At 31.0% G+C, this 25,652-nt stretch overlaps 2 protein-coding genes across 2 annotated transcripts in view; both read left to right on the top strand.

Annotated features, from left to right (window-relative positions):
* Positions 1–6,129, top strand: part of LOC144850502 (uncharacterized) — a 33,390-nt gene extending 27,261 nt beyond the window's left edge. The window contains exons 29-41 of the mRNA XM_078707783.1: positions 278–355; positions 796–906; positions 1,053–1,166; positions 1,524–1,862; positions 2,621–2,716; positions 3,236–3,349; positions 3,449–3,629; positions 3,928–4,178; positions 4,307–4,449; positions 5,009–5,162; positions 5,309–5,407; positions 5,551–5,892; positions 6,026–6,129. Of these exons, the coding sequence (XP_078563909.1) occupies positions 278–355; positions 796–906; positions 1,053–1,166; positions 1,524–1,862; positions 2,621–2,716; positions 3,236–3,349; positions 3,449–3,629; positions 3,928–4,178; positions 4,307–4,449; positions 5,009–5,162; positions 5,309–5,407; positions 5,551–5,892; positions 6,026–6,129 (2,126 nt within the window). The remainder of the gene's footprint in view (positions 1–277; positions 356–795; positions 907–1,052; positions 1,167–1,523; positions 1,863–2,620; positions 2,717–3,235; positions 3,350–3,448; positions 3,630–3,927; positions 4,179–4,306; positions 4,450–5,008; positions 5,163–5,308; positions 5,408–5,550; positions 5,893–6,025) is intronic.
* A 4,820-nt stretch (positions 6,130–10,949) lies between these two features.
* LOC144850328 (uncharacterized) lies at positions 10,950–25,652 on the top strand. The gene is made up of 18 exons (XM_078707588.1): positions 10,950–11,063; positions 11,596–11,758; positions 12,069–12,419; positions 13,153–13,257; positions 14,058–14,165; positions 14,499–14,831; positions 15,355–15,708; positions 16,614–16,721; positions 17,022–17,186; positions 17,539–17,722; positions 18,141–18,542; positions 18,902–20,013; positions 21,398–21,522; positions 21,835–22,045; positions 22,422–22,532; positions 23,463–23,716; positions 23,884–23,946; positions 24,754–25,652. The coding sequence occupies exons 1-18, from the start codon at positions 11,019–11,021 to the stop codon at positions 24,820–24,822; spliced, it is 4,263 nt and encodes a 1,420-aa protein (XP_078563714.1). The 5' UTR covers positions 10,950–11,018; the 3' UTR covers positions 24,823–25,652.

The raw sequence follows: 25,652 nt of genomic DNA, 5'->3' as shown, positions 1-25,652 counted from the left end.
ATTACTATTATTTCTACCAGAATTGTATTCTAATGAGTATAACTGAATGTCAATGCATTCCATTTTAGGATCGATGTCATGCATGGTGTTTAAAAATGACATTAATGAAATCAATTAATAAAATAATAATTTATAAATATTATCTTCTCTTTGTTAATCACTGAATTATTTATTAGTTTTTCTGTACGCATTGTGTCTGTAACATTGATGGAAAATGATTAGTTAACAAGGCTAACTCCATATAATTGAAAATTCGATATTTCATTTATTTCTGTAGAACCAACTACAATAGGAACAACTGACCAAACTATTATTGTAGAACCAATCACGATTGAAACAACTCCGCCTACTAATGGTATGATCACATTTTAGCCTACACTTGTATATAATTTAATTTATACTCATCAATGATTTAAATGTGAAATTAACACACAATGTAAACATATCACGTGTTTATTAATGTATCAAATCTTGTTTCACCAAATAAATAATATACGTGATAAAATAGAGCACATGAATATTCTGATTACACTTTCTGTATCGCTACAATTGAGAGAAAAATGAAAGGAACACAAACCTTGATAGAAATTACATTTTATTAACATTTGCTTTGATAAATGCAACACCAAGGCATTGTTTAATGTATTCAACATGTCAACGTTATTTTTAAAATCTTATTACTAATTTCAATTGGGAACAAGATCAAACGAGCTCCCTAACTTACTTTTATTAATATTTATCAATTCAACTCAAAAACATGCTCTTTATATTTGCTATTTTTATTTTTCTATGCAGATTGTAACTATTACCAATTCAAATGTGATGATGGTCGATGTATTCCATTCACGTGGTATTGTGATGGAGTTCATGATTGTTGTGATGGTAGTGATGAATTTAACTGTGATGGTAAGTCTAGTATTGCTTTTATTTTTATTTGTGTTTCTAGACATGATAAATAATGTGTAATAATAAATAATGTTAAAATGTGTATCAAAGTGTATCAACAAACATAACCTTAAATGGTTTTAACATGCTTTTTATGTGCATTGAAGGTGTTTGTGAGTTTGAATGCTCTAATGGATTATGTTTAGAAGAGACTCGTGTTTGTGATGGTGTATACGATTGTTTTTATGGTGAAGATGAAAGTAACTGTGGAACACAACATGGTTTGATTTTTTTTAATATGTCTACTATCTATAATAATACTTGAAATTTCGAAACTTTGTCGTGAGTTTGTACTAAATATCAAAAAGATAAAACATTGTTAATCTAGTTTGCTATTTGGTGCTCCCCAACTATTTAGAATATAATATGCCTTATTAATTTTTAGGTTATGCAAAAATAATTTGTAGTACACAATTCGCCACAGAACTACCTGTAATTTGTTATTATAAAACACTAAGGTAATATAGTGTAAAGTACCGCCAATGAATTGTGCTGAATACTTGACTTCCAGTGTAATCAATTACAGTAATACACAGTAATAGCAAATAACATAACTCTTTTAAAAAATTAATTTACAGATTGCGACTTTACAGAATCAATTGACACTGTGAACGTTTCCTTTTCATTTTGGTCTCCAAATTATCCAAATGATTACTACAGCAATTTAGATTGTCACTGGCTGATATCCACCTCTAAAGACTTGGTCATTCTTCTTGAGTTCAACGACTTTCAACTGGAGTATGGATATGATTATTTGTATATTGGATTTACAGAAAATAGTTATGAATATAGTTTTACAGGTTCAAACTTTCATTCTATAATTTCCGACAACAGCACATTATGGATACGTTTGTCCACGGACCATACTGTTCAATATACAGGATTTAATGCAACAGCAACGGCAGTAATACGAAATGGTAATTTTATTGATATTAGTAAAGTATTAATTAAGATGAGTTTGCGATTTTATCTCATTCTCATCGATATAAAACGTATTTTATAATTTCTTTCTCGTAAAATGAACTCGTTCTAAATGTTTTGAAAATTACAATCATTCTGAATAAATTTGAAATAAATAATATTTGAGTGTAAAAATAACCAGCAATAATTTATGCTAAAATCTGGGATATAATGTGAAAATGGTTGTGATAGCCATCTTGGTTACTCATCCTGGTGTCTCTGTTCCGCGATTAGTAGATTTGATGATAATATTTGATTTGATGCGACTTGTTTTAGTTTGTCCCGCTAATTTTAACACCATGGAATATTTACAGTATATGTGTACTATTTATGATTACAATTGGTGCATTATTTTGTACCAAATATCAATATGGAAAAATACAATTTATGATTTTTGAAATGAATGAGATATTTTTAATTTAGCAGAGAGAAACCTCAAACTTAAAACTTACTCAAACACTCAACCCAAGTTTACCCAATTTTTCCGATACCCATACATGTACACTAATACAACTTTAATCACTTATTATTAGACCTACTAAAATAAAGATAACAATAGCGAGAAATAATGATAATTGATAGTCATAGTATTAAGGATGGTTCAGTTGAAATACTTGTTGTTTTAAGGTTTTTTTACAAAAATATTTACATTCATTAAAACTGAACTTTGATTTTCTATGCTTTCGATAATAATCATTGTATCGATTTTTAACAGATTATTTTGAATGTGGCAGTCGTGAAATAATACTGACACCTAAACTATGTAATGGATATTTGGATTGCCAGGATAGCTCAGATGAATGGCCATGCGGTATGTTTTATTCTATTTATTGTATGTAAAATATCAAATTCACATTGCAATCATGTTTCTGATCACTATTTCACAATTAAAGTCGTCATGGAACCAAGGGTAAATATATTTATTTTATTATTATTTATTATTATGATTTACCAATGGATATATTGTTTAACACATTATCAAAAGATATATTAAATCCAAATGCAAATTACTCAAAACATTACAATGCTGTGGGTATCAGTGGCTGGATCTCAATGGAGATACCAAAAAAAGCCAAAAGCTAAATCAAAACGATAAAGTAAACAGTCAGAAAAGTTAGCAGAGCTTTCGAGCAACACTAGCCCTTCATCATTCATTCGTTCAAAATCAACATACAATACATGATTACATAACAATGTTACAATACAAAAAGTATTGCAATGCAAGTGATATATATATAATATTTGTGATACTATTTTTATTTTAAAATTATTGAATAATTGACATTATTTTTGATAAATATTGTGATTAAATTAAGTTTCTAATTGATAGATTGCTCCAATGTATCTTTCAAATGCCCTAATGGATTATGCATGTTAAACAGCAGCCGATGTAATAGAATCAACGATTGTGGTGATTGGTCAGACGAAGAGGGTTGTTGGGACGGTAAGTCTGTCGTTTCATTGCTGTTAATTACTAATTTAAGCTATTTTCCATACCTTATTCAGAATTTATTTCACTAACTAGTTTTTCCTTTTTTTAAAGAAGCATTTGAGAATTGTGGATCACAACCATTTGTAAATGCAGAGGCTCGAATTGTTGGTGGTACAGATGCAGACCCAGGAAAGTGGCCATGGATAGTATCAATACAAAGGAGCGATGGTTCTCATATTTGTGGAGGAACGTTACTGAACCATACATGGGTTATGACAGCGGCCCATTGTCTGTAAGGATATTTAATTAATATTTAGTTTTAGTAGTATTACCTGGACCACCGGTACAATGACTTCATTCAACAAAACTGATCATGATCAATTGTCCTTCAGAAAACAATTAGAAAAAGCGTTTAAATAAAATCATAAGATACGATTGATTATTTTCCTCTGTCGAATCAAAATCACTCTTTTCTATTAAGACATAGCACAACCTTGATTCCATTAACGTCATTTTGTTTAGTGTTTGTCTGTATTACCTGTATGTAATGTGATGTGCATTTTTTTTTTGTTTTTTTTTTTTATTCGCAGTGGTTCGGTACATTCTGTTCTACTTGGTACCATTGACTTGTATGGACCATCAGTGTTTCGTGAAGAGATTGAAGTAGTTGGGCAGTATTCACACCCGGAATATAATCCTACAACATTAACTAATGACATCGCCCTACTAAGGCTGGCAAAAGCCGTGGATTATAGTGCATTTATTCAGCCGGCATGCTATGGTGAGGACTTTGAAGCCGGAACTGAATGCGTCATTGCTGGCTGGGGAAGTCTCTATAGTGGTATGTCATTTTGTTACTTTACCCCATTTAGTGACCATAAGCCAATTAAACAAAACATAAATATTGATTAAATTTACGAAATACGTCACGATAAGATGTGGCTTTACAAAGCTATATAATTCTTTCAGGCTATTCACCAGACATAATGCAAGAAGCAACTGTACCGATCATCAGCCAGGATATGTGTCTAGAAATAAGGAATTATTCATCAGTTTCAATATTAAATAGTACTATTTGTGTATATGACGAACAAACAATTGGCGCTTGTGACGTACGTAACTCATATTCATTTATAATTTGTAGATTTTGCAGATATTGATCTGTCTATGGGCCTTAGAATAAAACAAATTACACATCTTGTAGCTTTTCTCGATCGCATCTAAATGAAGATTGGATACAGTTCTCTTTTTTATTCCTGTTGTGTTTCATTCAAATGTTTTTCCATAAATTTCGTTTTAACAAAATGTTCAATAAAACACAGAACATTCACATAGTTATATTATTTCTTATGTGATTGTAAGAAAATGACGGAAGAGGTATTATTTCTCAGTACATCAGATCCTAATGTTCATGATTATTCATTTCAGCATTTATAACAAATTTGATAATAATGTAACTATATGTGCGCATTGTGGTTTTTTAAATATAAAATATTTATTATTAGATCATTTATTTAAATATTTGCAAAGAACATTATCAATTGATATGCCCTATTTATTGAATTAGTTATTAAACATAAAAAACAAAATATTAAAAAGGTATCCAAAACAATTAATAGTTAGTACGCACTAAACCGTTAATAGTAAACATTTTTTACTCAACTTTTACAGGGTGACAGTGGTGGACCATTAATTTGTCAGAAAGATAACGTCTGGTATGTCACTGGTGTTACCAGCTTTGGTTCAATTCCTTGTGGTGAAGGAATTGTAGCATACTCACGAGTTTCTAGTTTTATTGAATTCGTTGAATCATTTGTAACTAGTGGTACGTAATACGTTGGAAACATTCATAATAATTTTAATTAATTAATTAATTAATCAATCAATCAATCAATAAATCATCTATTTGCTATGCTAAATTGTTTATTTAATTATACAACATATGATACTATTTATTGTATAATATTATAGATTGTTACTTTTACTGCAATGACGATTCTTGTTTGGATGAGTCACTCGTTTGTAACGGTAACGGCGAATGTTTAAATGATGAAGACGAATCAGACTGCGGTAAGATGAATTTCAATTAATAAATTCAAGTTTAGTTTAATGATTTATATTAGGCACCTTTTATGACAATTCGATTTAACATAGTAATATTGAATGAGTTTATACAAAAGGAATTAATTGTTTTTTTGTTGTTTTTTTTTCAGAATGCGATCTTACTGAGATATCACTTAATGATGGAAACACTAAACATTCGTTTTGGTCTCTAAATTATCCAAATAATTACTACAACAATTTAAATTGCCAATGGCTGATAACCACCTCATCAGAGTTGGTTATTCTTCTTGACTTCAACGACTTTCAACTGGAGTATAGATATGATTATTTATATATTGGATTTGTAGAAAATAGTTATGACTATAGATTTACAAGTTCAAACTTTCATTCTGTAATTTCTAACACGACAACAATGTGGATTAATTTAATCACCGACTATAGTGTACGATACAGAGGATTTAATGCAACAGTTACTGCAGTAAATCGTTCTGGTATGAACTTTATTTTATTTGGTTCTTCGTAATATGTTTCTGTCCGTCACAAAACATTGTGATTTGTACACCACTCAATAGTGAAACATTGATGTATTAATAGAAAAATACATTTTGTTTCTTTACCATTCAGATTATTTTGCATGTAGCAATGATGTAATTTTAGTTGAACACGTATGTAATAAACGCATAGATTGTCAAGATTTATCTGATGAACTGCAGTCCTGTGGTGAGTAATTCATTTTTATGGCGTTTTTATAGCCATATACCATAAAGTCTTGTGAGGAGACACATTTTTAACAGTTATAAAGAATTATCTTATTATTATTGATACTAAATTAAATGTATATTTACAACAAAAAATAACATCACAACAAGTGGGTTTAATACAAAGCGGAAAATCAGAATTCCTCCAGCAATTTATATTATTATGAATGATGAAAGGTTATATTTAAACGAGACGAAGCCGAGTTTAAATATAACCTTTCATCATTCATCAAATGCCATTATTTGTACCATTATACAATTATAAAACATTCATTATTTGTTTTATATAACATCTAAATAGATTCCTGTCAGTTAAATCAGATTGAATAAAGGTAGGCCTAGCCTAGGTCTACATGGATTCACATTGTTTAAACAGTAACATTTGGTTTTCAAATATATTAAATATTATATTTGGATTTTATAAACACACCTACTGTACTGTACTTATGTCAACAAACAATCCTAGGTCTGGCTAGGAAGGCTAAGGCGTATAAGCCTAATTTTAACAGGCCATATTATATATATTAGGCTAGTTCTGTTTTTTTCCCCAACGATTCCACGTCTTGTAGAGATGTTCCCATTAATTAATCAAAATCATACATACAATCTAAAACTAATTTAAATGCCCTTTTTGGTCTCAATTAGTACATATATCTCTAAAATGTACTTCCATCGCGAAACCAGTCATAACATTCAATCTTCGCGGCGGAAGTACAAAATAGGTGGCGCTGTTGTATTTCGAAAGCAATAGCATAAAAATAATATTTTCCAAACGCGAAAAGATTTTTTTTTCGTACACGAAAAAAAGTACTATTGAACGACCGTTCAATAGTGCGTACTATTGCATACCATGTGACCCACAACGTCCAATCAAATGACAGGAATTTATTTAGGTGTTATATAACATAAACTATAGTGTATGTATATGCGTAGTATAGCTTAATAATAACATATTTAGCTATTTAAACAATATCCTTTTTTCAGATTGTAACATGACCACAAATTGTTATAGTGGAGTGTGTGTACACAATGCTTCCTTTTGTGACGGAAAGAACGACTGTGGTGACTGGTCGGATGAGATTGGCTGTTATGAATGTACGTTATATTGTAATAATTATGTACAAATATTTTTGTGCAGATAAATAATTGTGATTGTGAGTATTGCTTAAAAAGAAATAAATTTTAAAAAACATAGCTCAGACCTAACGGAAAAAACACTGTTTTGGTAGCTAGCAGTGGATAATTAATTGTATTTATACATTATTCGATACAGAAACCCATAAATATTTTATTGTGATGCTCTATGAAACAATGTGCTCATTTAGTGAATTAAGATTCCAAACATACTGTAACCATGTAAATGAGAAGCAAAAACAATTAAGAAAATTCAAATTATTAGTATTCATCATTATCATATAGCAGAAATTAAGTTAAACAATAGTATACAAATAATGAATGTTTATGAGTGTAATGGTATAAATAATGGCATGAGGTGAATGATGAAATGTTATATATCAATGAGGCGACAGCCGAGTTGATATTAACCTTTCATCATTCACCAAATGCCATTATTTGTACCATTACACGAATATAAAACATTCATTATTTGTTTTATATAACATCTAAATAGATTCCTGTCATTTGAATCAAATAAGGTAAGGTAGCCCTAGCCAAAGGCCTACATTTCATTCACATTGATTAAAAACAGTAACATTTAGTTTTTAATATTATATTAAATTTTTTATTTATATGGATTTTATAAACACACCTACTTTAGTGTTAATTATGTCAACAAACGACCAAACAATCTTAGGCCTAGCAAGGCTAAAACGCCTAGACTAGGCCTAGCCTAATACTAGCATGGCCTAGGCTAGACCTAGTAGCCTAGTACTAGCTTGGCTGAAAAGCAAAACTTCGACAGACAATTGTAACTTATCTAGGCTAATTATGGTTTTCCAACAATTCCACGTCTTGTAGGGATGTCCTCATTAATTAATCAAAATCCTAAAAACGATCTAAAGCTAATTTAAATGACTTTTTGAATGAAATTAGTACAGAAAAACGAAACTGAGGCGCTGTTGTATTTCACAGTACTCAGAGCCATAATTACCATAGGATAATTTGTGTACTAGATTTGTTTTCATCCTCGAGACGTTTTTTTTTTGACGTACACAAAAATGTTTCAAAAAGTACTATTAAACGATCGTTTAATAGTGCGTACTATTGCACGCCATGTGGCCCACAATCGTCCAATCAAATGACAGGAATTTATTTAGGTGTTATATAAAGAGAAATAATAATAATAATAATAATAACTAGAGGGTACTCCGAGAGTACAAACCTCCGCCTACTGTAAAATTCCCCTACATAAAATGTCTATATATATCTATATAATATATATTTTTTTACATTTTTTAAAATTAGTTCTAAATGTAAATAGACTAACTGCACACTACAAAGTTGTGGATGAGAGTTTGGTGTAATGGTTATGTATCCAGCCTCTCACAGTTGAGATCGCAGGTTCAAGTCCTGCTGAGATTTTTTTTTTTTATTATTATTTTTTTTTTTTTTTTGTGGACCTTGATCTTTGACCCTGACCCTTCAAAATTTAACCACAATTATATGATGAGTCATTGATCATTGTAGCTAAGTTTGGTGAGAATCGGATAAAACTGTGGTCTCTAGGCAGTAAAAAAGTTTTTTGTTAGTTGTGACCTTGACCTATGACCTTTCCCCTCAAATTGGAACTCGTCCGAGCTTTTGACGCATAGATCATTGTGTCCAAATTTGGTGAGAATCGGATAAAAACTGTGGCCTCCAGGCTGTTCACAGACACACACACAAACGCACACACACACACACACACGCACACACAAACATACAGGGGTGAAAACATAACCTCCTTGGCGGAGGTAATAATAATAGTTCATTCTTATATAGCGCATATAAGCAAGCTCTCAATGCGCTGAACATTATTACCCCAGTCATTTTTTTGGATCAAACACGTATGGAAACATACTCCCATAATGCAGCTAGTAATCAGCGCAAAGCTGTGTCTTGATCTAACCGGTTACCCATTTATACACCTGGGTGGAGAGAGGCAAATGTAAGTAAAGTATCTTGCCTACGGATACAAGCAATGTATCTGCGATTGTAAACAAACTCATTTTTTCCATGCCGTAGATATAACAAAGTATGTTAGAAACGTTTAAAAGGCAACATATCATCTTACATAGCTGTAAGAAAATGTTTACAACGCTTCTAACTTAATCCTAATTTAGTATACTGTAGGTTCTAGGACTATATCTGAAGGACTTTTGTTTACCTACAATAGCCGCCTAACCCAGTTAGTACAAGTACCGGTGGACGCAAGAAGATAAAAATGTATTATCTCGCACAACACCGATTTGCTTTAAATTAGATATATAGCTATTTATAATTATTCAGAAGTCAGATAACATTAATTTTTCTAAGATATTTTACAATCAATATTTGTAAAACTATATATATATATATATATATTATATATAGCATCCGATCTTGAATGTGGACGTCAGCAACACCAAGACAGCTTCTTTCGAATTGTTGGTGGTCAAGATTCACTTCCAGGAGAATGGCCATGGATAAGTTCATTATTATATAGTGATGGTAGCCATGAATGTGCTGCATCAATAATCAACGACCAATGGGCCATAACTGCTGCCCATTGCATGTAAGTACATTAATATGTTGTTTTTGATCATGATACAGTAAACACGACGGTCTATTGTGAATGTACGAAACCATTCTTTTCTACTAGATTGTTCTTTACGGCATGGGCGATGTCTTCACATTTTTAATTAATGATCACTCCCGAACTCCCAATTGTTGTCCATATTCCTAAAAATCCACAGACCATGTAAGGCATGAGTTTCTAAATACTTAATAGAAAAGAATTTTGAAACAAAACATTGAATACCCAATGTAAGGGTAAAATGAGCGTAAATGAAACAATGCTCTAAACAGCTGAACGTACGTAATGCTGTAGGCCTAAAGGTAAATCCAATGATACTAGGCTCATAGTAAGATTATACTATAACCAGTAACTTTTTTTGAAACATTCTAAATTTTATTTCTCCTTTTCAAGAATTAGTGTACTGCAAAACTTCCACATGTTACAGTTAGCAATTTTTAATTTTATTTTAATGAATGTTTAAAATATTATTAATTAGCATTTTAAATAATATCATGCTTTTGTAAGAAAGCCAGTGTACAGAAGATAGAAGTTTAATTATTTATTATTTATATTTTGTTATTTCAGTGATTTTATTTATACTTTTGTGACTGGGATAACATTATTGGACGACACATCGTCAGTGTTTAGAGTTAGTGGTGAATTTTCCGCCGTTGTCGTCCATCCAGATTATGATGAATCGTTTTATGATTATGACATCGCGTTACTTAAGCTGGATTCTCCGATAGAATTCAACCAATTCATTCAACCAATTTGCTTTGGTGACAAAGAATATCCACCGGGCACATCTTGTACAGTAGCAGGATGGGGTTATTTGTCGGAAAATGGTAAGTTTTATAGTGGAAAGAGAGAAAACTCTTCTTTTTAGGTGTAATACTTAACCAAAATCAAATAAATCTGCAGAACACCATTTTAAAAGAAAGAAAATCGTGATTTATGAACATTCACTGATGGCCTATTTAAGAAGTATTCCAATTTAAAATCATATAATAATTTTAATAATTTTAACATTTTAACATGAATTTACGTTATAGATTATACATTGTCAAATGAACTACAAGATGTAGATGTTTCATTATTAACCAATGATGACTGTGGTGAACTGTTAAACAGTATCACAGAAAATATGATTTGTGCAGGAGATTTGGCAGGCGGCGTTGGTTCATGCTATGTGAGTAATAGTTTCTTTGTTGTTTTTATTCTTTTTTTCTTTCTTTCATTCTTTTTATCCTTTTCTTTTTTCCCTATTTTTTATTTTGTCTTTTAGTGTGTTTTTATGTCTTTTTTTTCTTGTTTCTCTTATAACAATAAGATTTAATTAAACCCCCAAAACAGAGTAATTTTACATTACATTAGTGGTTTGTGTAAAGTGACGTTAGTGGTTGATTATTCTTATGTTTGTTAAGAGGATAATGTTGCATCATCATAAAGGCTTATGTATTTATGTTGAAAATACCATTAATGTAACTTTGTATTGACATTGGGTAATTATTATGGTACGTTAGAGAAATAACGACAATTAAGTTGCTTTAAATAATAATATTATAATAATAATTTGTATAGCTTGAATATTATACGGTATTTTTTAAATTTTTATTTTTCTATTTTGTAATTAATTGAAGGTTATGCATGACCGTGTTTAAATACTCCATTAACGTGAAAAACAAATGTAACCGTAATATATACACACAATTATAATTCAGGGTGATAGTGGTGGTCCCTTAATGTGTCGGTCGCAGGAAGGTACATGGGATCTTATCGGTATCGTAAGTTGGGGAGTAGGTTGTGCTCAACCAAACAGACCTGGTGTATACACTAGAGTTTCAAGATTTACAGAATTCATCAAGGACACAATTGAGTATCATAGTAAGTATTTCCAACTACCTATTATTTTTATGTTGCCAAATTGGTACAACTAATGTGTCCAGTATATGATTGCTATATAGTTATTTGTATTACATTCTAATAAATGATTTTGTTCGGTTAGTTTTAATGAACATTCATTTTGTTTACATTTTCTCTTAAATATGTTCTATGTAAAATATACTGAGTGAATGAATAACATTCTGTACCAATACACACCATTTCCATCTTAGTTTTAAGTGTATTTAAACGAATGGTAATCATTTAAAAGAATTTAGCTTTATGTTAACTTTTTCATAAATTATTATTTCAGCGTGTGGTGAAAACGAACACTTCTTGGAATATAACGGAGCACTAGAACTCGTTACTCCTAAATTTCCAAAACCATACCCCTATAATCAACAGTGTCATTGGGATATCATAGCACAAGATGGTCAAGTTGTGTTTCTCTATTTTACCGAGTTCTCATTAGAAGAGTGTTGTGCGTCGGTTACGGTTGATTTGTCTCCGGATAACAGCAGCAACTCTAATGTGTACACTTTTGGTAGCATGTATCCGCCGAGTTTATCATCTGCTAAGAATCGTTTACGCATTACATTTAGTACCAATATTTCAAGTGGATATGGTGATTTTGAAGCCCGTGTATTGGCTGTACACCCTGAAGGTATACTAATAATTGTTTGCCATAAGCTTCCTGTTTGTACTTTCTTTTTTTTTCTTTCATTCCTTGGAAGATTCAAGAAACATATATTATATTATATATGACCTTTGGCCCAAATAATATTAAATATAACAGTTAAATAAATAATATTAGAGTGCGTTTACAAATGAAAAAATATTTTTTTTCCAAGTATTTGTAGTAGACAAGATAATTTTAATTTAGATAAGTTATTTGTATAAAAGGAAAACGTACATTTAGCTCTAATATCTGAATAAAAGGGACAAATTACAGTGAAGTAATTCATCTTCAATTGATTGTAGAGAACATAATTTGCATAATATTTCTATTGATACGATTCTTGAAGGATATCTTCCTATGTCCCTAGTTTTAGTTTATTCGTAATTTGTCTATGTTTGTAATTTTCTTTTTTATTTATTCTTAAATTCCAAAATTATATATGTGTGTACTATTGGAGTTATAGACTGAGTTTAACCTAGAGGGATCATTCAGTTTAATTATCCAATTATATATATAGTACTAATTTGAGGTATGTTATTCAAAACCCCGGCGTGGTTGGTAGTACAAGTCAAGTTCGATTATTATAGATATAAATTTGATACATCCTTATCGTATATGATACATTCTTATTCACATTCACAATAATGGTGTTTTACATTTTAATTGAGCCTCTACAATGCGTATAGTAGCTTTATTGATTGTTTTATTTTGTAATCAGAATTATTCAGCTGTTCAAATGAAAGCCAACAGATAGTTCCACTATGTTGGGTGTGTGATGGGAAGTACGATTGTGAAAATGGACAAGATGAGCAAGAATGCGACGGTAAGTCTAATTATTTTATAATGCTAACATAAATATAAAGTATAGCACATGATTTATATTATAGAGAGAATATCGATACTCCACTCTTTCTAGTGGTACATCATCTTTGGGCCGTTAAATGTATGAATGTGTTAGAGATCAATAATCTTCTGCCAACAGTGCAAAACAACGAAAATCAGCTAAATTCATTCGCACTTTTATTTACAACATCTTTCTTTCTTTTTTTTATTTACCCACAAATATAAAGTATAAACATTGTAACATAGATAAAACATAATATATCAAGGGAAGGGCTAAAAAATAGTTTAAAGTAATCAAGTTCAGCCCCTAAACATTGAAATATAAATAAAACATAAAACATTTTTTAACACTTTCTCTCAAATGTAATTCTCTTTTAGAAATAACTAAATATCTTAACAAACATATTTTTCATTTCCTTTTTAAATTTGCTTTTTTTTTTAAACCTTAAATCATCTGTCATTTCATTCAGCTTTGAACCAGAATACCTGATGGACTGTTGTCCCATATTTGTTCTGTATTTTGGTATACAAATTTTCTCTTGTCTGTGACCTTGTTGAATAATAAAAATTAAAGTCTAGGTCCATTTTTTTCGGTATTCAATAATCAAAGAGAGTGTATAATCGATTCAAATCAGTGATTTTGCAAAGCCTACAGATTGGATTGTTTTTTTTTATGTCACCACCGATGGAAATCAGTCTCTGTTATTATATGTAGGCCTATGAGCTTTGTATAAAAGTAACAATATAGTTACTTTGTTAACAATGCTATTTTTCTGTTAGTGTGTGATTCGAATGAATACAATTGTACTAGCGGTGAATGCATTCCATTTTGGGAACGATGTAACGGTGTTTCTAATTGCAACGATAGCAGTGACGAAATAAATTGTGGTAAAATAATTACATAATCCTTTTTGCACATTTTTAGGAAAATAATAGTAGCATAGTTATGGTATAAAGCAATAACTTAACCATTTTACATCAATAATAAAATTATTTTTAATCACAAGGCTTTTTAAAAGAGTTATATTCTTCATTGCAATATGGAACTTATTCTAGTAATATCCTTTATCACGTACCCATTCTATGTTGACAGACATTTATCAATAACATGGATGTATTGAATTTATTCATGATTATGATCAAATACGAATCGATACGCTGAGTTATGGCTTGCCTCTCGTTATTTGGACTCAGTTTTATACTATGTTATTAATTTTATAGAGTGCAACGAAGATGAATTCCCTTGCTCAGATGGATGTACACCAGCATCAAATGTTTGCGATGAAATTATTCATTGTTATGGAGAAGACGACGAAAAGTACTGTGTTGATAATGCATACATTCAATATTGCCCTGAAACAGTTGTTGTACCTTGTGACGATTTAAACAACTATGAACGTCTGGTAGCTTATGGACAAGATGGTCAACCTGCAAGTGTGTATTGCTGGAATGACCAAGTGTCTGTAAATGGTTCAGAAGTACAATTTGTCACGTGTCGAACTATATCTGCAAATCCAGATTCTTGTTCATTCAAATTAGAAATAGAACATCCAGGTAAAATTAGCTTAGCTACCACTCCAAGGGTACTGGGTTCAAGTCCCGTCACATGTCAGGATTTTTTCTAAAGACAAAATTACAACTCCATTTCCAAAGACTTGTAATAAGACTTTGTAGAGCATTTTGTGTATATGTTTGTCTTGTGAACCTCTGAGAGTCCCTAATGATCAGCAATTGCTGGATGGATTCACCCTCATTAAATATTAATTCATTAATTGCTACATTTAATAAAACTTAAAGATATTTTAAAATGCAAAATACTCTAATTTACCCGTCAGTTACTAATATATTTACACAATTAATCCTATTACTAAGTACATTTTTGTTTATTCCAATTCCAAGTTATTACTGTAAGAAGTTATATCGAGTTTTCTATTTTATTTGTCGTTATTTAAAATATTATGTTGCAACTATGAATGTTGAAGACATGCCTAACTAGACAGCCAATCCGCAGTGCATTACTTAGTTTTTTAAAACTAATATTTCACAAGAAATATATTTCTTTTACTGTTTTATTTAGAATCTGTTGCAACTATTAACGTTGTTGGAGTATCATGGAAAGAAATAGCTAACCCCAACGTCATTGTAACCGAACATAAAGATGGAGACGCTTTTATTGTTTACGAAGGCTCAAATAATTCTTTTGTTGTTCCTGGAAATTCAAATGGTGTAATATCTTTAGAAGTACATGGGTACCAAGAGACAAGTAAAACGTGGACAACACTTGATTGTGTAGGTTCTATTCTTCCTACAATTGAGTTTAAACTTTTACCGTTAGAAATCATTGACACAATCACTATTGACCAGGAAGTCGACCAAGTAATAGAATTAAATATTACTTCTACTTCGTCTGTAATCATTCAATTACCTGCCGGTGAGTACATTCTTTATCTTTAAATTAATTTTGGTCTTTTGTTTTTGTCTTATGTAGGATCGACCCACTTTTATTTCTTCATCAATAAAATGTTCGTTTACAATGCATTGCACTTGATTAATTTTCCTCTATGTTATACACTCTTTCACGTTTTTCAATCCTTAACAATGTACGTATAATTTACCACAGAGTTCTTTATTTTATAACTCTTTTTATCTCTTTCAGGCAATCAAAAAATAGTTATATTTTACTTTACCTAAATATTAATTTTATAAACGTTAATTTTATACCTTGCTAAATTGTTACGGTTCATATCTGACCACATTTTTTTTGCCTTTTCATTATTTATTAAAAACTCACAATTGATTATACCTTCTAACTCAGCAGTAAACATTAACCATGGACATTTTTTAACACGTCCAAGTCTATGTCTAACTTTACTTTTATAAATACAGAAAGTTAAAATGGAAAATATTTCATTAATTTTGACATCATTTTGGTCTTTAGTTAGATAATGTTATTGCTATTTCAATACACGTTTAAGCCGAAGCTTCATTACAGTATTCGGAACCATGTGTGAATACTCTCTAGTTTAATAGTAGTATCCATTTGCATTCGGTTGTATGAAACCACTAATTAATTACCATAATTTGTTCATAATGTTACTATATAATATACTATAGCTTTCCGAAAGCACTGATATTTTTTCTGGCTGTTTTGATTTAGCATTTTGCTTATTTTATTTTGTATCTCCATTGAGATCCAGCCACTGATACCTACAGCATTTTCATTATTTTCAGTAATTTGCTTTTGGATTTATATAATATACTATAATAATATATAATATAAACTATAATATACTATAAAATATATTTTAACTAACTAATTTCATTGTAACATTTTAGGAAGTGTGAGCAGTCTTAGTGGTCCAAACGTCACTATTTCAATGAATGTACTAGATGTGTCTGACTCATCTCAATTGGAAGATATCCCAGTTTTGATTAATATAAGAGGTAATGCAATTTTAAAATCAGTTACAGTACATTCTAAGGTTTTTTGTTTGTTACAAAACATCAGAATATAAAAGAGTAACTTTTTTCAATTTGGTGGGGGTGTCGCACATTTATTCTCATATGCATAAATATACAGACTAAATAAAACAGGATTAGTACACTATCAGTGTCTAACTATCATCTCTTGTTATCTTCCATTGTATTCATCTTTTCTTTTTAATTCATTCCTAAAAGATATGTTTATTTCTTCTTCTTCTAAAGAGTAACTTTACGAACATATGCTTTGTTATTACTTTTTAGGAATGTATATTTCTTCGATTGTTGTCATTGATCTGACTTTACTAGATGGTGAAAATGGTAATGAAATTGGTATTAGTAAACCAATAAGAATATTCGTGCCAATTACATCTAATAATGTGAAAGCCGGAGATAGGATCCCTTCTCTGTATTATGAGAAAAGAAAAGGTAAATAATGTGATGACTCTTTCACTTCCATAAAACTATTTACGGTATTATCATTTTGTTTTTTGTTGAAGCTGCCCACCTTTATTCATAACACATAAACGTTGATCAGTAGATTTGATTAGATGTGTTAATGTGTCTTGGTGTGTCTTAATTGGTCTATCTTCATATACTTTGAATGTAAAATTGTAGAATGTTATACGGAAACGTAAAAAGATTGCTAATGCTATTTTCAGTAATGTAGAACCTATATGTTCAGTAGAAAATTTAAAACGTCGTTTTAAGGTGATTAATGTGTGTTGTATGTTTAGCAATTAGTTTGTTTTTAGTTTTTAGTATTGTTTTACTTCTGTAGGAGCATGGCTGATATATGATTATGGAGACGTGGTTACAATGGATGGATATCTGTACTGGGTTGCTGAATTACCTCATTTGTCATTTTGGCAAGGAGGTTTACTAATTGAAAATTCAACATGTGTGACAGTTAGTGTGTGCGCAGATGACAACTGTGTACAACCGATACCTTTACAGACAGTCGAGTAATTATACCGTTTAATATTTATCAAAATCTTTTTGATTACAAAAAATAATAATAATACTTTTAGCACGATTAAATAATTATTAGGTTATTTTAATTTATGTTATAAGATGGAGAAATCCCCATGTCTAGCATGTGTGTTATTATTGTTTTTGTATTGTAAAATTCAGAATGAATTGAATTGAATGAATACGAGATAATGTAGATCTTCGTTTTCGTCGCTCTTTTTAAGTAAACATCAATGACTTTTATATGACTATAAAGTATTATTCTAATAATACAATGTTAAATTTCTCCCGGCAACCCTATAACAATTGAGATTGAGATACATTGCTTTTTAGTGTTAAGTAATGCCTTTTTAAACTAAATGATTATGTTGATTGTTGTAATTCGTTTGGTCAAATTATGTTATATTGCAGGGTATCCGGTATAGATCATGCCTTCTACACACAAGAAATGACAGATTCATCAGGTTATGTTTGTATAAATGTCAACGTAGGATCTACAGTAGGCCTACACATTTCAACAGAATGCTCATCTTCCAATTCCAATACCTCTTATGTTTTACAAACATCAAACAATATAGCAGAATGCTCATCTGGCAACTGTTCAGAGGTCATGTTTGTTGTAGGATGTCAGACTTGCGATGGTTTCTTATGTGGAAGCGGTGAATGCATCAATGCGAGTGTGCAGTGTGATGGTAACTCTGATTGTAACGATGGTAGCGATGAATTGGATTGTCAGTTAGATAGAGGTTGTTTAATTATTGAGGCCTGCATTGACAAAGACTGTCTTACACCGTTGCCGGACTACCAACTAACGTGAGAACTTGTTTTTCAGTGATAAAATCCGCCTCAAATATTTTTGTTAAGATAGTCGGAACTATTTTTAATTAAATCAAAGTTATTGATATCATTCTATTCCGTTTTTTAAGCCTAAAATAAATGTACCTTTTCTAAATATAGGCCTACGTATTGCTTTACGTTTCGTATACCTTTTCGTTGTTCAATAACTTAACAACAAAGTATCATTACAGTCATTTATTAAACCATGTAGATAATAATGCTTACTGCATTCATATGCATCATAATTTAAATGCAATACGTATTAGAATATCTATTATCTAATTCTATATTTCTTAAGTGTTTTAGTTATAACTGTATTAGAATTATATCAACAGAATCTACGATTATTCAGGATTATCAGCAGTATTAACAAACATCAATGGAAGTGTATGTGTACCCATTTATATCAACGAAACAACTGTGGTTTCATCAAATTGTTCAGAAGACATTATTTTGTCAACCAACGTCACAACATTCACATATGGTATGTGCATGGAAAATGATTGTGTTAAAATGCGCATTGTGGTTAATTGTACAATGGAATATACTAACCCAACGACTCGAGCAGAAGCAACTACCTTGGGTACAACAACTGAAGCCACTACTGCTGAAGTACCAACTACCATGGAAACAACTGACCAAACTACCGCTGCTGAACCAACCACCATGGAAACAACTGACCAAACTACTGCTGCTGAACCAACTACCATAGAAACAACTGATCAAACTACTGCTGCTGAACCAACCACCATCAAAACAACCGACCAAACTACTGCTGCAGAACGAACTACCATGGAAACAACCGACCAAACTACTGCTGCTGACCCAACTACCATGGAAACAACCGACCAAACTACTACTGAAGTACCAACTACCATGGAAACAACCGACCAAACTACTGTTGCTGACCCAACTACCATGGAAACAACCGACCAAAGTACTGCTGCTGACCCAACTACCATGGAAACAACCGACCAAACTACCGCTGCTGAACCAACTACCATGGAAACAACTGACCAAACTACCTCAGCAGAACCAACTACCATGGAAACAACTGAACAAACTACCTCAGCAGAACCAACTACCATGGAAACAACCGACCAAACTACCTCAGCAGAACCAACTACCATGAAAACAACTGACCAAACTACCTCAGCAGAACCAACTACCATGGAAACAACCGACCAAACTACCTCAGCAGAACCAACTACCATGAAAACAACTGACCAAACTACCTCAGCAGAACCAACTACCATGGAAACAACCGACCAAACTACCTCAGCAGAACCAACTACCATGAAAACAACTGACCAAACTACCTCAGCAGAACCAACTACCATGGAAACAACCGACCAAACTACCTCAGCAGAACCAACTACCATGGAAACAACTGAACAAACTACTGTTGCGGAACAAACCACCATTGAAACAACTCAACCAACTACAGGTACGATTACATAGACTTTGTTTTATACATTTGTTTGTATTTTACAATTGGATTCATAATCACAATAAATTAAATGTTAATCATGGTAAGTATAATACAGTATGCTATTAAAGTTTCTCTACCAAAGCGAAATTGCTAATAGTATTCGATATCCATATAATAAGCATTTAATAATTAAGTGGTCATTTTTAAAGAAATTAAGCATTCCTTGTTTAAATCCCTTTGAGCTGGACTTGAAAGATACATTTAACCTTGGTAACTTAACAAAAGTCATAGGTTATTTATTTATATTCTATTTGAACCATATTTAATGAGGATGATACATCCAGCAATTGCTTATCATTTGGGACCCTCAGAACAAATACAACACACAAAATACAACAAAAACAGAAAAGAAAAACAAAAGCCTATAAATAAAATAATTTAAATGATAATTAAATCTGAAAAGAAAATTTAGAATATAGTAAAAAACTGATATGTTAAATTAAGCAAAAATAATAAATATATATACTTAGATCTAATATTTTACAATTTAAAGTCTGGAAAAGGAATACATAGAAAAGTCATAAGTCTAGTTTTTGAATGAGGAAAGGGATAATAAATTGCGGATAGATAAAGGAAGATCATTGTAGAAATTAGTGGCCTTGTAGCTGAAAGAGAGTTTGACATTTTCAATGTGAAGATTTCTTTTGGAAATTTGACGAGTAGTCATCCTCCCATTGGCAATAATTTTAGTTATTGAAGAGCAAGAAGATTTAGGTTTTTGAAAGGAAGAAAACCTAGTTGGTAGTGGAGTCATTTCTGAAGAGGAATGGTATGGGCTTGTCAAGTGATCATCAGAGAGGTGTGACATAGGATGAAGTTTGAGAATAATGCGTAAAGCATTTGACTATGGTTCGCAATTGAATTATGCACACGGATAGTTCTACCTTAGCTTTAACACTCCAACACTGTAAATGTTCTCAATTCCGCGATTCGATATGTTTCCACTGCTGAATATGGCATCAACGTCTAGTTCCTTAAAACTAGTTCTATTAAAGATCAATGATATTCAACAACAACGTTCCTTAACGATCTTATATTGAGGTAGCATAGCCCAAATTGTTTTATACTTTAAAAGGCTTCTGTCAAACTTTAAAAAAAAGAATTAAAAGAACGCATGCGATGGGAACGATGAATGACCCGACTCGAAGTTTATTCAATTTGTTTATAATAATTGTACAATATGATTAACTCTGTTAAAAGCCTTAGTACAATCGACCGTACCAAGTTTTAACTTATCAAGACTTTGGCTTATCAAAAATAATAAAAATAATGGTATTTGTTTGTATTAAACATTATGGAATATAGGTTTAATAAGCGATAATCTGATTTTTTCTTTTAGTTACTACATACAGTATTACTATAATTATACTACTTATTGGTCGAGAAGAGGCAATATTCTCAAATGACTTGGATAATCCTGAATCAGCACTGTACATGCAATATGAGAACAGCATATGTGGTTCGGTATGTAATTGTATAAATGTTATAATGATGATAATAATGTACAGGTTTAGGGCTTATGTAAATTATAATGTTTATAATGATGATGATGACGACGGTTATGATAATAATGATAAATGTATAATAAGTGATGAAAATGACAGTATAATAATGATAATATACTATAGATAATATGTATACTCAAATTCCGTCTTGTATACGTACCCTACATTTAAATCTGCCACAAGCAAGTAACCCTCTTAATTAATGAAAACTGTAATTATTTGAAAATGTAATCAAAGTAAGATATACCTATTTTTGTTTATTCCATAACAGCTTACCAATGTATATGATAGTATTGGCATCATACTGTGCAAAGTCATTAGATTCAGTGAAGGGAGTATAATTACTAACATGGAACTTACATTTCCTGGTAACACAGTAACTGCTAATGATTTAGAGACAGTACTTGCTGATTCCATTGAAGATAACATGCTTCCTGGTACTGAATTAGTTGTGGATACTGATGCTATTGAAGTAATCGAATGTAAGGAAGTGTGTGTTAATAATACTAATAAATGTTATCTATTTTTATGCCATATTTATATTGCAAGCTAGTATTGTAATTCAATAACGTATTTAATTTATTTCCAATAATGTTTAAGATTTTGCCCTATTATTAATCCTACAAACGATCTAAAGCTAATTTAAATACCTTTTTGATATAAATTAGTACATATATCTTTCCAAAAATGTACTCCCATCGCGAAACCACTCATAACATTCAATATTCGCGGCGAAAGTACAAAGTAGGTGGCGCTGTTGTATTTCAAAAGCAATAGTATAAAAAAAAATTCCAAACTAACAAACAAGTTTATTCTTTCCTATAAAAAGCACATACTTTATTTTCTGCATTTTTTCAGATTCATGTCCTGGCTATTGTTACAATAGAGGAACATGCGATGATAGTGAACTGCCACCTGTGTGTACCTGTGATTCAGGCTACGAAGGTGACAGGTGTGAGGATGAATCAGGTATTGTATTTTTTAAATGCAACTCATTATTTCATTTGACCAACCATATTCTAATTGAAATTCCAGGCTTCTTAAAGTGGTAAAATCATATCAAATCAAATCTTTATTTGTTCCATACATAAAATGTGTACACGGAAAATTGTTTTCCTCGGCAAATGGTAAACAAACAAAACATTCACAATTACCTCATACATAGAAAAAAATTACTATGTTATATTTAGGTTAAAAGTTATATTCCCATTTAAAAACTGTAAAACTTTTTAAAATATATATATTTACAAATAGACCATGCGAAAGTTGCTAAAAAGGTGAATTTTAGACCTCAATCGTTACTAAAATGAAAATCAGTTCTTCCACAAAACCAACGAAATCCTCACAACCATGGACCTATAAATTAATGTATAGGTTCATGCCATAACTACAATTATATTTATCATCATTTCCTTATATGAGTAATACTTCTGTGATCGACAACAACAAAACTTCTCCAAACATGACGTCATCAGGATTATTCACGTACCCATTTATTCACAATTACATTTACAATATTTAATAGTATACTAGAAGAAGCGAGTGCTTGTCAGTTTGGTAACCATTTAATGCATGTAAGTGTACGGTACATACATGCCAGACAACATTCAACAAAAAAGTGTAAACAAAAATATTCCTATATTAATTATACATTTGAGAGTATTTTTTAAACTTGATTGACCCATTATACATTATTACTGAATACAACCATGTAAAAATAATGTTGGTTAACACACCAATCACTAATAATTGTGCTCATATATCCTACTGACAGTGATATATGATAATTATTAATGACAAAAAGGACAATTTATTTTTTTCACATCTAATAATAATAATAATATAAGGAAATTACTGAAAACTTTTCGTTTAAAAATTTAAAATTTGTTTACCTTCCAGATACACAAGCGTACATCGTAGTGATATTGATTATAGTTGGAGGGTTTTTGATCATATTTTTACTTGTCATTGTCGCTGTTTTGCTTATAATGGTTACTTGTCGACGAACAGTCAGTCGGCGCAATCACCTAATTAATCGAGATAATAAACACAAGCCACAATTTGGAAATCTTGAAAACAGTTTTTCCAGTTCTTCACATTCCGATATGTTAGCCAACTATCGAAGAAGTGTAATGCTTGGCACACCGACCAATGTAAGTATGCCTATCATTGGAAATCAAAATATAGCACCCTTGTAGGCCTCTTAATTTTATTTTTGTCATTGGACGTAGATGACAATCTATGTACATGTTAAAATTAATAAAGAGGTGTTAGGGTCTGAAAAATGTAATTGGAATTTATGTAATTGTCTTTAATTTAGGTTGATGGGATCAAATCAACTGAATTTCGTCGGCCTTATGTTGTGTCTGGTAGCGAAAATATGGTAAGTTTTGCACTTTCATCGAAATGCTCATGAAATTAGGTATATTAGGCCTACTAGCCAATCTAGATTACGTAATACGTTGCCATAACATCGGCAAGGTTTCGAGGCTCACTCACCCCATGGTTCTGGTAGTAGAACAAGTCTTCTCGGATAAGGACTATAAACCGTAGGTCCAGTTTACACATCTGGCTCATGTACACTTTAAAAAACCTAGTACATCTTTCCAGACGAGTAGGGGGTCACCCCGGTGTACTAGTTCACACACAGCCACTGTCACAAATTCATCATATATATATATATATTCTCTGGTTTACATCTTTGCGTATGAACTAGACAGTGGCGTTGTTACCTCTACTTACTACGACACGTCCTTATCGTTATCTACGACAGCAACATACCCAATCTTAACTAACGCCACAGAACTAACTCCAGCGACGCTTGAATAATTTTGACCTTATTTCGAAATATTTACCGTTTACTTCATAATTGTTACTGTATAAAAAAAAACAAGCTTTTCAGCTGCTCTGTTCGATCTGAAAGCACATGAATGCTTTAGGGTGAACAAAAGTAAATGATGACTAAAGCAGTGAATTTAGGGAAACAATTGAACTTAGAAATTGTAAATCAAGCCTTGACAGTTAAGATGACTGTATTTCAATCAATGGTCACAAATAAGGCTATAACGACAGTATAAAATCTAACATAGGGACCCTGGGCTACTTTAAAATATTATATAGTTTGTTTTTATTATTACTGATAGTATTTCATTTTTACTCTGACTGACATGATATATTTTTGTTTTTGTAGCATGTTTACGATAATAGAAGTCGACAAAACACAAATGATGAAAATGGGTTGGCTCCATATCACTATTGATGAAATCTATCATTAGCTAGACAAGTAGATTAATTAGAGTGTAATGGTGACATATACATATATAGGCCTATACTATTATATATTAGTTTATACAAATCAATACAAACATACACAAAGACTATTATTTGTAAACGGTTATCTAAAAAATCATTTATATTATATTATAATATTTATTAGTTACTCTCCTTTAAAACGGAGGAACACTATTAAAGAGGTTCGACCCATACAAAAATATTTACAAAATGAAATACATAGTTACTATATAGATACAAAGGTTAATAGCGATTCACATTACAATACGTCAAGCAGTAAAAATTCTACGGACTTATTAACAATATATTAGAAAATAGATTCTTATTAACAGGTGAATTTTTATATATAGACTATTATTTGTAAACGGTTATCTAAAAAATCATTTATATTATATTATAATATTTATTAGTTACTCTCCTTTAAAACGGAGGAACACTATTAAAGAGGTTCGACCCATACAAAAATATTTACAAAATGAAATACATAGTTACTATATAGATACAAAGGTTAATAGCGATTCACATTACAATACGTCAAGCAGTAAAAATTCTACGGACTTATTAACAATATATTAGAAAATAGATTCTTATTAACAGGTGAATTTTTATATATAGGCCTAGCTTTAATTAAAATTGATTTACTACAATTTGTCAAAATAAAACAAATTGTTTTATCTTGGTAAAAATAATATACGTTTTCTAGTAGTAAGTGGTGTTAATTGTTGCTTTTGTTTACCTTTCTTGCCTGTTGTTGTTTTCTGACTAGGCTAGGAGGCACCGGATCCCTGAAAAGATCAA

The sequence above is a fragment of the Antedon bifida genome, chromosome 8, assembly GCF_963402885.1.
Source record: "Antedon bifida chromosome 8, ecAntBifi1.1, whole genome shotgun sequence".
Classification (NCBI taxonomy): domain Eukaryota; kingdom Metazoa; phylum Echinodermata; class Crinoidea; order Comatulida; family Antedonidae; genus Antedon; species Antedon bifida.
This window is presented reverse-complemented; position numbering and strand designations above follow the sequence as displayed.

Coding starts and splice junctions, on each gene's coding strand:
- LOC144850328 (XM_078707588.1), top strand. CDS start 11,019: ATGATTTGTGCAGGAGATTTGGCAGGCGGCGTTGGTTCATGCTAT. Junction 13,258..14,057: donor AGATGAGCAAGAATGCGACG/GTAAGTCTAATT, acceptor TTTTTCTGTTAG/TGTGTGATTCGAATGAATAC. Junction 14,832..15,354: donor ATTAGAAATAGAACATCCAG/GTAAAATTAGCT, acceptor TGTTTTATTTAG/AATCTGTTGCAACTATTAAC.